The following is a 15,923-nucleotide window of genomic DNA, read 5'->3' on the forward strand; positions in this document are numbered from 1 at the left end:
CCTTTAAGAGATCACATGGCTGGTGTCATGTGCACAGCCTTGGGAAGACCGCATCATCTACACGCAGATGACGATCTTTGTACTTCCTGTGAGCACGAACATCAAAGGTGTGTTCTGAAATGAAACTTGAAGAAACAAGATATGTTTGGAGTTCTTTTTTTTCCTCATCGATGTGCCATCTTTGAAAGAGAATAGAATTCATTCAGGATGCATTTTTAGAGTTTGGCAATACCTTTTCTGATTTCTGATGTGTAAAGGCCTACTGATGTCATGAGGTTGTCTTGGTTCAGACTTTGTCTTTGCACCATAGGCACTGCTAATTAGAACTCCTTCAAAACGAAGTGAATGCCAATTTCAAGGGTGGGAGTCTGTTCTTTGTTTTCTAGAGAGCAGCTTCCCATGTTCCAATGGGCATTCACTTCAATTTGAAGGTGTTTTCAATGCTTAAGGATTTCAAGTTCTAGCCAAAATAGTGCTGCCTATGGTCAACCCTTAAAGGCCTACGCCGTTCGCTAAAAATTTTGAATTTGTAACGGAATTTTTAAATGGCCAATTGCATAAATACGTACGAAATATATATTTCTATTTTATTGACTGATGAACAAATACTATGAATACCAAGTTTAAACAAATTTGTATTCATAAGCCTACGCCGTTCGTTAAAATTTTTGAATTTGTAACTGAATTTTAAAATGGCCAATTGCAGAAATACGTACTAAATATAAATTTCCGTTGTGGAGACTGATTAACAAATACTATGAATACCAAGTTTCAGCAAATTTTTATTCACAATAACTGCACTACGGCATTGTGTATTAGTGGATTTCTATTTAACTGGACCACCAGTAATGACGAACTGGTGAACAAGTGCAACAAACAGCATAGCAGGAGTGTATGACCCGAGTAAACTGATCTTCTCTTTCACTGCCGCTACAATGGCTCACCATGAAAACATCACTTAGAGAACAATGCCAATATTTCTAACGGATAGGTTTTGTAACATATCACAAGAAATATAAAGCCATGTGCCTGAGCATTTTGATACCAGAAGTACAGGTATATCAATGTTGATAAGTTTTACAAATGTGTCTAGACGTACGGGGTTTGGTGGCAAACACGAGTATATCCGCACTTTGCCAAAATGAACGTGTCAAATTGTTACGGAATGATATGCAATGGTAAAACGAGAATGCATTAGCGTACAACAACTGTGGTTGCCACAGTTAGTAATTCTAAAACTTCTGGGTTAAGAATGAACTGCACTTTATACATTGTAAATGCACTGTGCGCCAAGGAAGCCTCGTTTTGAATTCAGCGGTATAACCGCTTGGTTCGGTGCAAAATATGGAAGCAAGAAGCATTTAAAACCACATAATACATTAATATTTAATTAGAGATGTTTTAGAATAGAAATTGATACCTCACTGTCGAATTGATTGTCTCACCATAACCGGGTGGGTAGCGCTAAAATGTCAGCCAAAGCCAAGGCAGTGAGGTATCAATTCATTTAGCACAACGCTTTGCAAAGTGATGTCAGCTAGGAAACAAGTGATCAGTTAGACTTCAATCTACGTGGTTGGCCGTGAATGCACGGTAGTTGAAAACGTAGATTTACGTGGCTTAGCCCCGAACGTGTTAAGCAGGAGTGACAGCCACACTCCTCACAGAGTACAATGGTATTGCGACTATAAGACGTCCCCTGTAACAAATCCACTGATACGGCGCACACTTGTCGGTCTTCTCTCGTAGCGCGCGGAGATTACCACCAGTTTGTTGCGATGGAAAAGAAAGAGTAAGGAAACCTGAAAAAGGATCACGTCTTTGCTGCAGAATTAACCCTTCGTCTCCATGTAAGGTATTTTAAAGACCAACGCCGTTCGTTAAAAATTTGAAATCTGTCATTGAATTTGAATGTTTTTGATTACGTAAATACGTACTAAATATAGATTTTAACACTGCTGTTGTGTCGACAGACATACACCAACTTTCAGTAAAGTTGCACTCACGATGACTACACTACGGCATTGTGTAAAACTGCATTTTTATTTTCCTGACCCAAGGTTAGAAGCGGAAGGCGTACCCCTTTAAAGGCGAAAAACCAACAACTGACAGCAAAGTGTCCGATCAACAAGACAGAAAACAGATAATATCCTGACGGGCCCAATGAGAGTAAGTTGGAGGCAAAGTCCTGAACTCCAGCTTGAAACGCAGATCTAAGGCCATAAAATTGCAGTAATAGTCACAAGTGCCTTTGAGTCACTTAGATGACCAACAAGTCCTGCCTCAAGTGCCATAATTGGCATTAATACAAAACTGTAGTGATAGTCATGAAGGCCTTTGAGTCATTTAGATGACCAAAAAGGCCTGCCTCAAGTGCCATAATTGGCACTAATACAAAACTGTAGTGATAGTCATGAAGGCCTTTGAGTCATTTAGATGACCAACAAGTCCTGCCTCAAGTGCCATAATTGGCACTGATACAAAATGGCAGTGAGCCATTTAGACGACAAACAAGTGCTACAGCAAGGACTCTAATTGCAGAGGTTGCCCTTTCGAGCAATATCTCAGTCAAGTGGTCACTGGAAAGGGATTTGAACCCACAACATTCAGGTCATGACTCCCACACTCTCTACTACTATGCCACCAGACGAAATTAGTTTGGGCCGTCTGCCTCAAAACACAGACAGGCACCTGCTTTCTATCATACTATGCGCCCCATTGATTCTCGGTGAAGTGTTGATCGGAATGAACAGAGGTCCATCAGATGACAGGCTAATCATGCGGTAGCATTTTGATAGCGATATCTTCTGCTAAGAGATATGCCATCATCACAAACGAGGACCGATAGCTTGGGGCTAATCTTTGGGTGAAGGTTGGGGAATAAATCAGCAGAGGAGTCCGTGGGTAAACTGACTGATGGCTCTAAGTCTGCTCAAAGATGTTGAGATGAGAAATGTTCCATATCGCTCTCATTTTCACAATTTCTCGGGGATTTTTACTGAACCCACCTTGTCATATGAATCTTTAGGTCATGTCCCTTCACTTTAATCCACACAATGTCTCACCTTGTCCGCCACCAACAGAAAAAAAATTATTTCATGCGAGGATATGCTCCCAATGCTCAAGGCATACGTCAAACACGGTGTGTCATGATGAGGTAACTTGCAATAGCTAGAGCTTGTGCTGCGTCATTTATCACGGCATTTTTAAAACGGGGCCAAACCCCTAACAATGTAGGTTAAAATTTCCAATGCTGTTACCTCAGGCCTTTTTTGGAGCAGTTGTGGGTGGAAGGAACTCTGGCTTTGGATACATGGATTATCTTATTACAACATATCAAAGATTAGGCCGAGGCAAGAATGAAATAAGGTCGAAAGATTTTAATGTGTCAACGACAACAGGTGGCCAGGCAGATGATTATATGAGGTCAAAACCACACTGGCTATAAAAACAACAACAACAACAACCGCGCCCTCACCAAAAAGACAGCAAGTCCTCATATTCCACCTCAACACCGGCCATTGGCATTGCCGACTTCAACAACATCTATACCACGAAATGACCTTTGCCCCTGCAACGCTGAGCAAATTACTATCATGCCAACCACATCTTGACAATTCTGCAGTACTTTTTGGTTGGCTCTGCATATATGAATGACACAGGCCTGTAATAAGAATTTCTGAACAAAAACAAATTTCATTCCCACATTATTTTGTTCATGTGTTACATGGGACATTCAAAAACAGTCAGGGAAGACACTGAAATTAATACACTTCCGTGATTATGTCGAAAAATCTCGTCCAGAAAGGCTGGTATTAAGCGAAGAAATCCGAGAGTATTACCGCCTGAAAGGGGTGAGCGCAACGGCGAAAGCAAACAAGACGAGGTGTGGGAGTTAGCGGAAGACTATCAAACCAGCCCTTGGCATATCTTGTCATTTCGAACCTGACGACGCTGCATGGTGTACCACTCCTTGGTGAACTTTCAATACCCGTTTCCTTATGACGATGTTGACATTGTGTACTTTATTAATTTGACAAATGTCTCGAAATGCCAAGGGCAAGGCTTGCGGCACTGAGCATCGACAGGAAAGAAAGAACACAGAGAGAACCTAGCAGGGCCTTCAGCATATAAATTACATACCGCGCTAAAATGCTCATTCATTTTTGTGGAACATTCCACGACCACCGCAACAATAGCCCTAGCTGGCACAAGGTGTGAAATGATAACTGTTGTTATGGAATTATAACCAATCTTCCTCATCATTGCTGTATTCTACGGAAGCCCATAAGGGACATTTTGAATAAAAACGTAATTTGTATTTTCTTTGGAGGTTTTTAACTTTTTTGTTTAGTCTTGTTAATATTTTAGAGGTTCCCTTATGGGCTTCCGTAGTATTCCACGGAAAGAGATTCCATGGAGTTTAAGCATCATTTCCATTTGTCCCCAACTGGTCTTCTGAGGACAAAGTGGTCACAACCAGAATACCAGGATAATGTCACTTTTTACTCCACTCAAAACGGAAATAAAAGTGCTTCATTCCTGAAATAGCATACAATAAGCGTAAGCAAAAGTAAGCAGGTTCACTAATGTCTTGGCCGGAAGAGGTGAGCAAAACAATCAGGACAATTCGTGGGCGTACATGCCCTAGGACCAATATCTGAGTTAAATCGGTGGCTTTTCTATCATGGTAACAGCCCCTATGTTGACAACAGTTGAAAGCACGTGTCAGCAGTCTTACTCTTTTTTTCATCTTCTAGTTTATAATTATCATCCCTCTTGCCAAGTGGCAGCAGGTATTGTGCATGCAAGGGGGGGGGGGCATATCACCCCATTATTTGGGCATGGGTTGGGGTAAATCACCCCCATCATCCTAATTAAGTAAGTTATTGAAATTTATGTTTTAAAGTCCAAAGTGGCATTTTAAGATGCTAAGAAGCAGATTCAAGCGTTTTCGGGTGCAAAAAACACTTCAGGAAGAGAAGAAGACGCCAGGTTACATGTAGATCTATACTGACGTCATCTGAGCCCTGGTAATGTTGAGGAATGAAGCGGGGGAAAATACAGCTCAGAATTTGAAACTCTGCCATTTTCCGTTCTTTGAACTTTGCCTACAACTCCCTTTCTATAACTTCCCACCAGCTGCCTGTCTTGCAGGATAATTCTTTTTTCAGAATAAAGATTTTTGAGAGAATGTGAGATAAGTCCCCAAAGTTTGATTAAAAATTGGTTTGTTTGTTTGCTGCCTTCAGTGGCACTTTCAAAGAAGTCCTTGGTCTTTCTAAAACATTCTCAATTCCGCTGGCCGCAAGTTATAAGTTTGCTGGTCTACTGCTGGGAGGTGTGGAACAGCTCATCAGACTCGGAGTTCATCACGGTTTCTACAGCATTAGGAAACTGGGAGTATCTATTTCTACTCAGAGTTAACTCATAAACTGGGTGATTTTTACATCAAGGAAGCCCATTTCCCCTTTGGCCAGCCTTCGGGTACATAACATATACCTAGAAAGTTAAAAACCTCAAAAGAAACAAAAGACAGTCTGGTAAACCTGGCACCAATCACATTTGCTATGAAAAATCAACGTATCATGTAGCTCCATAGGCCCAATAAATGCATGCTTCGCAATAAAACAATTTAAAAACGTGCTTGACGACCACATTGTGTCACCGCCACAATGCCTGGAGGCGAGGCGGATTGACGTCATAACATGCAAGTACCTGGCTGTGTGGAGGAGTGGCAAAGGCAGAAAACCAATACAGCAGAACTTCTCAATGAGGACAGAGTGCTATTACTAGGTCAAAAAAGAAGGGCTCTCCAGTCTCCTTACTCCTTCAACAAATTCCCCGCCCCTGCACCCAATTTCTTTTTTTCCCAAAGTTTGCACACCCACACCCCTCAGAACAGCACTTGCACCCAGAAATTTATGCTAGCATCAGCAGTGTCTTCCCTGAGAGTTTGAACGCTCAATAAAAAGGTCGCCATTTTTTTGATTTTTTTCTTCAAATTTTGTTATTGGCCTTGTGACTCTGCTTCGGCCAGAGATAGAGTCTATCGCAAGCTACTTATGTTTTTCACTTGGTGGGGTCTTTTGCTTTCCCAGGCTAAGACACCTGTTACCAGAAGCCTCAGGTTTATGACTCAATCGCAGGATGAAACAAGTGAGGGTTGAGTGTCTTGCTCAAGGACACACATACAAAACAGTGGTGATCCTTCTGTCTCTTTACTCTGAGCTCAGTGCTCCAACCACTCTTTCACTGGTCTCCCTATAGGTTGCCAATGAAGGATATTTTGAAGATTTCCTATAAGTATAAAGTGCCCCACAAAATAGAGATTTTTGTCACTGTGACTTGCAATAATTATCACGACAATGTGCCATAGAAAGATTGCTTGTCTGCAGGTAAAACCGTTTTTTGCTGAATTTGATATCGCAATAGCTATAATCATAATACAGTAGAACCTCTCTTAGCGGACACCTCTCTAATAAGGACAACCTCTGTATTAAGGACACTAGTTTTGGTCCCTATAGGTTGCCAATGAAGGATATTTTGAAGATTTCCTATGAGTATAAAGTGCCCCACAAAATAGAGATTTTTGTCACTTTGACTTGCAATAATTATCACGACAATGTGCCATAGAAAGATTGCTTGTCTGCAGGTAAAACCGTTTTTTGTTGAATTTGATATCGCAATAGCTATAATCATAATACGTGTATATACACATGTACGAAGATATTTAGATAATTACGCAAGCTCAATATCATCTTCCGCAAAACACCTTAAAAACAATGAAAGGGTTAAAACGGTTGCCGCAATAAACAAGGTACACCTCGTATACACAGCATCCCGACCTTTAACCTCTAATGCATCATCGGCGCAGATCATGAAAGCCTCACAGCATCAAACGAATGCGGTGATAAAAGATGCAAGCAAACATAACGAATCTTTGTAAGGATTCAGCAGATTCACGGCAAAAGGCGAAGAACATCTTGGAGGAAAAAACACAAGGCTGTTGATGACGAGTTCTCTCTAACTGCGTGTTTTGGTTGATATGATACTTGTACATGTAGTGTTGACAATAACCGCAGCGTAGGCCCAATGTAAAAGAATGTGGAAGATACGGAATAACTCACCACATAATGCGTTTGGTGCAAAAATTTCATGGTTTAAGGCATTGATACCTCACTGGAGTTCTTGGTTGTCTCTCCATAACCACAAGGGTGGTGTTAAGTGTAGACCCAGTCAGTGTTCTCCACAGGGTTTTCTAAAAGTAGGTGTTACCCTAGGCTATAGGAACCCTCTACAAAGTTCTAGAGCAAGGTAGGGTGGCTCTTCCAAGATAGATTGGTAAGCTGCCAAGGTAGGGTGGGCCACCCTGACAAATAGCCTTGTTGAGAACACTGCCAGTGTAAATGCACTTGGCGCCAATAAAGCCTCGTTTTTAATTCAGCGATTATGGTGGCACCATAACCGCTTACCGCTTGGGTTGGTGCAAAATATGGAAGCAGTCAAAAAGCATTTAAACCACATTATTCGTTGTTTAATTTGAGATGTTTTAGATTAGAAATTGATACCTCACCGTCGTTAGTGATTGTCTCACAATAACCAATTACTCCAGGATGATGAAGGCAGCAGCTTTTAAGTATACATCCTTGAAAATATTAATCCAAGGGCGATGGTGCGTCGCTTTTGGGAGAACTATGATTAAAAGTTTGTAAATTTTCGGCAAAACCTATCGTTCTATCCGATGATGTATCTTTATGTGGCAGCGGTAGTGCAGTGGAAGAGATCAAGAGGTCATGAGTTCGACTCCCATATGAACAGTTCGACTCCCGGCCGTGTGACTGCTTGGGTCCCCTACTGGTTGAGTTCAAGTGAGCACAATCTGGTTGCTCCTTGAAACGCCCGATGAATTTCCATGGAGACTGTGGTAGTCATATGGAATCCTAAAAGCGCATTCAGCAGGGAAACGTGGAAAAGTGCTACAAGATCTTCATATATTATCATTATTATCATCAGCAGCGATCATACACTGCTGTTATTATTTATATTTTAAAATACATTGTATAATTTAGTACTGAAATTGCCACTAAGATGTCCGGGTTTACAGTATAAGGTGACCCCTTGGTTCATTCGCGCGACTTGAACTTGTGCTTGGACACCACTATTATTCAATAATGCACATTATTGACAAACACCATGCAACAATCAGGTCAAACGATAGGCCTACGTAAACCAATTCAGCCTTTGTATTTTTCGATTACAAGCACGATTGGGCTTGGGCAGTACTAACTTTCAATCTACGCAAAAAAACATTCAACGAAGTACAAGCAAAGCTTATACGAGCTTCTTGTTCTTTTGACAGGGCTAGGATCAGCAAAGGTTTTTTTTGCAGTTGTTTTTGTTGGTTTTCAAGGCACACTCAAAAGACTAAGCAATCGAAAGTGAAGTGATGTATCGATTTATCCAGACGTATCTGAGTGCTCAGTGCCCTTAAAAAGTAGGTCAAATCGAAAACCCATAAAATATGTGATGTATACCTTGTTGGGAGAATAAACCATAAGCTTTTATTGAAAAAGGATTAATAATGAAGGAGATATCACACTTTTTACATATCTTTTTAAAATCTTGAACCCCTGGTGGTCAAGCTGAGAATCAGATTGAAACAAAATTTGTGTCAGAGGTCATCTTACCTAGGCCAAGGGGTTCATCTCTACAAAGTTTTCGTACAATAGGTTCAGAAATGTGCCGTGCTACCAGATGGATGGAAGACCAATGAAACATATTGTATCTGCCGTTGGCAGGAATGTGGAAGAATTAGTCGGTGTATCATCATGATTTTGTTTCTTTCTTCAGATTTTTTATTCAAATAAACAATGAACGATTCCAGGTGTGTGAAATGTTGAAATGTCATCCATTTCCCGGAGCAGTGATCATGTCTTCAGAAGTTTTTCTTATGAAGGGGTTGGCAGTGGTGTACATTTGTGTTAACCCTTAGGGATTCTACCTGGAATAAGTTGGGTTTTTTTCCAAATTGCTTGGTCGCAAGTCCAACAGACCGCTAGCCAACACCTTCCTCTCAACAATGACCTTGCAGGAAACGATATTCATGCAACAACCTTGCAATAACCATGAAATCAAAACTACCCAAGTCAAAAGTGGTATAAACATTACCATGAAGAGATGAGTAAGAAAGCCTTCTCTCAATAATGGGATTAATCTCGTGCGTGCGTATCTGCTGATGACAGTAATAGGGAGGACGGAGTCTGCGTACCGTCTCATGTTGAAATGTCATGCATCACCCCAAGCAGTGATCATGTGTTCAGCAGATTTTGTTACGTCGGGGTAGACAGTGGTGTACACTTTTGTGGTAACCCTCAGAGACTCTCCCTGGAATAAATACCCCTTTTTTTCCGTCAAAACTGTTAGGTCATAACGTTTGACTGACCAAGAGCTCAAACCATCCCTCTAATGAAACTGATACACCTAATTTTGAACAGTGGAATACTTTTATTACACATCACTTTTAAAACCTGATAAGCCGTTCTCTGGAAGTGGAAAACAAAAAACAGTCTCCCACCCTTGAAATTGGTATTCACTTTGTTTTGAAAGAGTTAATTGCTTTCTTTTGGATTTCCAGCCAAAACGGTTGTAACTGTGTGGTCCCTTAAGGGGACAATATAGGCAGCAGCTAGGCAGGCAAGATAAAGTTACACGAAGTCGCCAATAGGGGTTTCTCACATTTCACAATACGTCGAAATGATTCACGCTTGTACGAGGAATATATTTAAGGCTGAATCTGTCATGACCCAGGGCCCTTACTGTGTATATTAGTCACCTGAAGATAGCCAAATTAGCCCCTTTGCTCCTGCCTATAGTCCCCCTTTAAGGAAAGCAGGTTGTGTCCCAGATCATGTAACTGAGAGGCCTGATTATAACCAACTGAAATGCTTGTCCTTCGACCTATGGAACAAGATAACCTGCACATTAACAGAAACATTTCACACACGGCATGAAGATGAAGTCTTTCACTACCCTGTTATGAATCATAATCAACATTTGATCCCCCGCGACACCCACTCCCAGGTAATTGCCACGTTATTTTTCACGACTTCAAATCGGCTTTCCGTACCCACGTACACGCAAAAGAGCGCAGAAAGAGTATGTTCTGATATTAGCTTGTAGTCAATGCTCTGTACATTTGTACATGTATGGTATCGACGTCGCCTCTGCTAAAGGTCAAGAGAGCAGAAAAGAACAGTGTGGAGCTAGCATTAGCGTACACCAATATACCCTGTGTTGATAAATGTCACATTTGCTGTATGGTTCATCAAGATTTTATATTCTTTATCCCCACAAATTTGCCCGTAAAAATTTGGCCATCAAAAATCTCGCAGTGTAATATAGCGTAATTGTTTATTGGTCGATTGATGTAAAATAAGATTTGTTTGGTTCGGTTGCCATGGTTCTCGCTATTGTGTTGTCATTTTAAAGGTCATTTACTGCCGCAGTCTTTCAAGTTAACAACCGCTCGAGAGAGATGGAGTTGATGAAGCGTTTGTCGCAGAAGCTGAAAATGTCAGCGATTGTTGTAAATGTGCGTTCAAATAGATATTGCGATGTGCCATTCATATTTCGTGTAAAGACATCACAAGATTTGACCAAAGAATCTTCAGTTCATGCTTCCCTTGGGCCCTTTCAGGATACGAGTGGGGGTTTTCCTTCAACTTTCGTCATTCAATCATCGTCAGATAAAACCATGATTTTCATGGAAAAAGACACATCTTTATTAGAATTTACTTCATCTGCCTGGCCGACTGAAAAATTGGCGAGGCACTGAACGTGTTGGAACTGGGCATATAAAGTAGAACCTCTCTATTAAGGACACCCTCGGGACTGACAAGTGCCATCCTTAATAGAGAGATGTCCTGATTAGAGAGGTTAAATTGAATGGAAACAACCAATTTGGGATCAAAACTAGTGTAATTCTACAATAGTTTGACAAATCCTTGTTCTTGGTCAGGAGTTGTCCAACATGTCCAATACTGGAAAACCAAGCCTCAAGTATTTCTCGATCCTCCAAGTTTCACATGATCGAAAGAAAACATGTTGTTCAATTGTTATGTTTCCTGTTCAAAAAGACAAGTGCCGTTTTCTCTTTAAAACTAATTTTGGGGCAAGTGGCGAGAAGCACACTCATTTGACCCCATGCCATGCCCTCACATACCTTATGCAAGCAATGCTTACAAAACAGCGACAGACTTTACTTTCACCTAACTATCAATATTAGTCAAGTACCGACCAACCTTGAAATGCAATCAAAATTATTGGCACTAATTGCTTTGTGCTGGTCATGTTCGTGTAGTGGATTTGATATTGTTTTCATGTGCATTGCTTTACAGCATATTGATCCAAGTGTAATCTGTGCGCCGGCCTGGGCCAACACAAAAGGCCTGTACAAAATGTCTGATTCAGGACTTGAATTAAAAACACAGCAACCGCTGACATGGCAGTCGGTGTCCTCCAAAATAGCCTTTGTACCATATCATATCTTCTCTCACGTTTCTCAGTACCAAAGGCCAAAATGGCTCTAAAATGGGTGCCAGAACAATCTTTAAAAATTCGAGGCTGCTATTCTAGGCAAAAATGCGTTCACTCTCCATGTCACTCTCACGGAGCAGAGCTGACATTTTTAATTATCAAATAGACAATTTTGCGCAATGTGTGACTAAAGACTGACCAGGCAACACCGATCACCACATTTTAAAACACTAATGATATACACTTTCATATAAATCACAAGAGCAAAAGCCCCCTATTGTCAAAATTCGGTAGCTTGTGCTAGATAACGTGCTGTGGTATTGCCTCCACATTCCTAATCTTTGTCAATTTCTGATCACCGGGAATGGAATTGGGAATCGTCCCAGTGGTTTCCACAGCACCTCAGCAAGAAATAGTGCTTCTTGTTCCTATTTCCGCAAAATTGATAGAGGACGCATAAAAAGGAATAGTTCCCCCTGCTGTGCGACATATCACCAGAAGTGGAGATAATCTACGTGCCTGGCCATGCAGGCATCACCTTCAACGGAAAGGCTGACAAACTAGCAGGCAGCCCGAGATCTTCGGGGACCTGGACCCAACGCCAAGGGATGTCAGCAACTGCTTACAGCGCTGGTTACACCAGGTGGAGCTTGACTCAAGGTCTACATGGTCTCTAGACAGGATGCTGGAGAGGGGAACAGAGAGGAGATGGTGTCACATGCCAGGGACCAGTCACAGACATTTAGCCACACAACTGAAGACAGGAGCTATGACACGGAGGGGACTGGTGGCACTGATGGACTTGTTGGAGGGAGAAGGCCCCGTGAGTCATCCAGAGCCGCTACTTCTCTGATGTCTACACATCAACAACAACAACTATTCTGCTATCGGCTGCTTGATAATTCCCAAACATGCCAACCTATTCTCAATGTCACCTTATCACAATATCAATATCTTCTAATATATTTTAAAGGCCACTGAAGGTTAGTTGATGTCATAATTCCCATAACTGCCATAACCTGATTTTGAGCCTGCACAAAAAGAAATTCATCAGTTTTATATCAAATCTAATTGTTTACAAAAACGAATGATACTTTTTACTACAGTACATAATCTATTACAAGACCTATTAAACAGGCAGGGCATGCGCTAGACTTACTTGATCAGGAGTCAAACCCTTGACTTTCTCAATCAGGATCAGGAGTCAAACCAAAGTTTTGGCAAGATCTTGGGGGTCCTGCCACAGGTTTTAAGTTCAAACTTGGAAAATTTAGGATCCTGGCCAAGTTTCAGGCTTCAAAAGACACTTTTCTGGGGTTATCTCGAGCCCTGAACAGGGCCAGAGGAACAAAAGATGAAAACACAACAGGACAAGAGAAACAGAAGAAGAAAAACACTGAACAGAATACAGTGAAATTAAACTCTTGCTGATGAGAATTTTCCAATGACACTTGAAACCAATTTTTCAATTTTCTTGCCGAGGAATTGATTTCAATCAATTGGTGTTTTGCACCTGGAAAATCACGGTCACACTGACAATGAAAGATGAAAGTTGAAGAAAAACCCTCACACTGGTATTTAAAGGAGCGAGAGATGAAGCCGGAGGACCTGTAACGATGTCTCCAAAGTGGTGATCTCATGATGGGATACCTGGGCTGTGCTTCGACAGACCTCAAGAAAATCTGGCCAAAAGACACTGGCTGTGCAGAGACAGGACCCTAGAAAGTGCTCCAAGTTTGTGCAGAAACACACACTCGTCTCTTGACACCCTGAAAGTGACCAACGAGAGTCATGGAATCAAATTTCACCAGCCTAACAGTACAGGCGAAATGCCTCAAAGTTCTAATCTAATGCATGATTGTTATTTCAAGGAATTTCAAAATCAAATGCCCTAGATCTGTGAGGAAATAGATTTTAGAAGTAGATCACTAGTTATTATCAGAAGGTCAGAGTCAATTGACATCATAGTTTGTAAAGAACAAATACTTTTCCTATTCATATTATTGACTGGAATATTTTAAAAAATGATGATGGCATGTTTATCTGATTGTAGACCTCTGTGACTTTGCGAAAAGGTGACATTGACCATGTTGACTCATTCTGAACCATCACAGGTGCTCCGTCCATCACCTCCCCACAGAGTCCGGGTGGGCAGATCGGATCCAAAGCTTGAGGGTCCACTCAAGATAATGTTGACTGTGCTCAGTCACTTCATGCAAAATTGAATCCACCCAGGTTATGGTGACTGTTGTCCACTGTGACGAGTGACACTTAGTCACTTCATGTAAGAATGAATCACTATCGAATACGCGCATCAGACATGCTGTCTGCATCGAGTAAGTGGTAAAATTTCCTATGCCGTAAACTTTGCCCTTTTTTGGAGCCCTTTTCCTTTTGTGTTGGGATAAATTTTTTTTTCAAACGGTGGGACAGGATGCAAAGATTCATATGAGGTATGGAGTAGGTACATGTATATTGTAATTCGAAGAGAAACTATAGCAAGTACCGCATTCAACACCACATTCAAAAGTCAGCCAGCTCCTGAGTGGGAACAACAAATATGCATCACAACAGTGTATTATGGTATGTACATGCACATTTGTCATTACCCACCGACTGCTTTCTAATGTGGTCTAACGACAGCGTTAGAATACAAGACATCTCTTAACAATAGTCAATACATCTTGAAGCAAACTACAAAGTGTATAGGCCTAATGGCAATGCAATGTCAATGTGAATGATTCTGCATATATGACACTGACAGACACCAGTGACAGTCATAACAGAGCCTGTTCTTTTTCCGTGTTCATATCAGATGCGGAGATGCTGCGAGACCGAGTGGAGACATCAACAAGAAACTGATGTCTGTGTCTGTGATGGAATTACGGAACATTTTATCATTTGACATTTTTAGCCCTATGTTTTCTTTTCCCTTTAAGTCTACTCTAGTTCCATGAAAAATCATCTCTGCAAGCTGCATGCAGCCAACTAACATAACAAGCTAAGCAGGTAAACTAATTAAAAAGAGCTGCTGAAATGCAAAAAAACAACAATACAAGATTCAGAAGAAAATACAGCCATCCAGTGGGAAGTATTGTTGATTGTATGTACTGTGTACAAACTACAATACATGTACATCATGTAAAATGTCATTCGAAATCTAAAACGGACACAAACACTGCATTTCAAATGGCGCTCACGCAAAAACTACACCATCGATTAGACTCACCTTTGTTTTGGTAATCATATGTGATGCTAACTTTACAACAGCGAAATTTCCTTTTCCTATAGTTCTTTCAATTTCATAATATCCTATGCTTACTGGCCCAGAATGGGACTTGGACCCCTTCGTGGTCGCCATTTTGTTTACCCTATTTCGACTCCATTGCGCATGCCTAAAAGCTTCTTCGTGGAATGAATTACACTCCTGAGTAGTGGTGGCAATCAACCTGCTTATCAAACATTGGAAACTGCGGATTGGACAGTGAAAATGAATAAGAATGCAGGTGTCACATTCCCCCATATTTTGGTGTTTCCATACAATAGACAGCTTTAGAGAACATGACTGTTCCGCATTGGTGGTGGTGATGGTGGTGGTGGTGATGGTGGAGGTGGTGGTGGTGGGGGGGGGGGGGGTTGGTGGTGGTGGTGGTGGTGGTGGTGATGGTGGTGGTGGTGGGGGTGATGGTGGTGGTGGTGGTGGTGGTGGTGGTGGTGGTGGTGGTGGTGGTGGTGGTGGTGGTGGTGGTGGTGGTGGGGGGGGGGGGTGGGGGGGGGGGTGGTGGGGGTGATGGAGGTGGTGGTGATGGTGGTGGTGGTGGGGGTGATGGTGGTGGTGGTGGTGGTGGTGGTGGTGGTGGTGGTGGTGGTGGTGGTGGTGGTGGGGGGGGTGGTGGGGGTGATGGAGGTGGTGGTGATGGTGGTGGTGGTGGTGGTGGGGGGTGTGGTGGTGGTGGTGGTGATGGTGGTGGTGGTGGTGGTGGTGATGGTGGTGGTGGGGGGGGGGGACACAGAAAAACACTGGTAGAATTATTACCCCCATGCAGGTGTTCATTTCTCGTTGGTAGTTCTTGTGTACAAACTTGGCCGACTCAATCACGCTCTTGGGTAGATTAGATTAGATTGGTTATGGGTAAAGGTTTTCATCTTGAAGCTTCCAATACTTGGTCGGGTCCAATTCTCCTAGATGTGTGTAACCACTGTCGATGATGTACACATAATGCGATGCAACCGTCAAGGCTTTCATGTTCATATGGAGATTTTATTAGCCTGTTATCAACGAGCCAGGTGATGCATGACTAGATGACATCCCTCTAATACCATTCAAGTCGTCGCCATATTGAAAACGCGCTGCAATTGTGACAAGGTCGCGCAGGTGGCAGAGT

The 15,923-nt window shown here is 41.9% G+C and overlaps 1 protein-coding gene across 2 annotated transcripts in view; it reads right to left on the reverse strand.

Annotated features, from left to right (window-relative positions):
- Window positions 1-14,896, reverse strand: part of LOC135502199 (serine/threonine-protein kinase SIK3-like) — a 53,602-nt gene extending 38,706 nt beyond the window's left edge. For both annotated transcript variants that reach the window (XM_064794837.1, XM_064794836.1), the window contains exon 1: window positions 14,768-14,896. In XM_064794837.1, the coding sequence (XP_064650907.1) occupies window positions 14,768-14,785 (18 nt within the window). In that variant the 5' untranslated portion in view covers window positions 14,786-14,896. The remainder of the gene's footprint in view (window positions 1-14,767) is intronic.
- Between the last annotated feature and the right edge of the window lie 1,027 nt (window positions 14,897-15,923).

The sequence above is a fragment of the Lineus longissimus genome, chromosome 18, assembly GCF_910592395.1.
Source record: "Lineus longissimus chromosome 18, tnLinLong1.2, whole genome shotgun sequence".
Classification (NCBI taxonomy): domain Eukaryota; kingdom Metazoa; phylum Nemertea; class Pilidiophora; order Heteronemertea; family Lineidae; genus Lineus; species Lineus longissimus.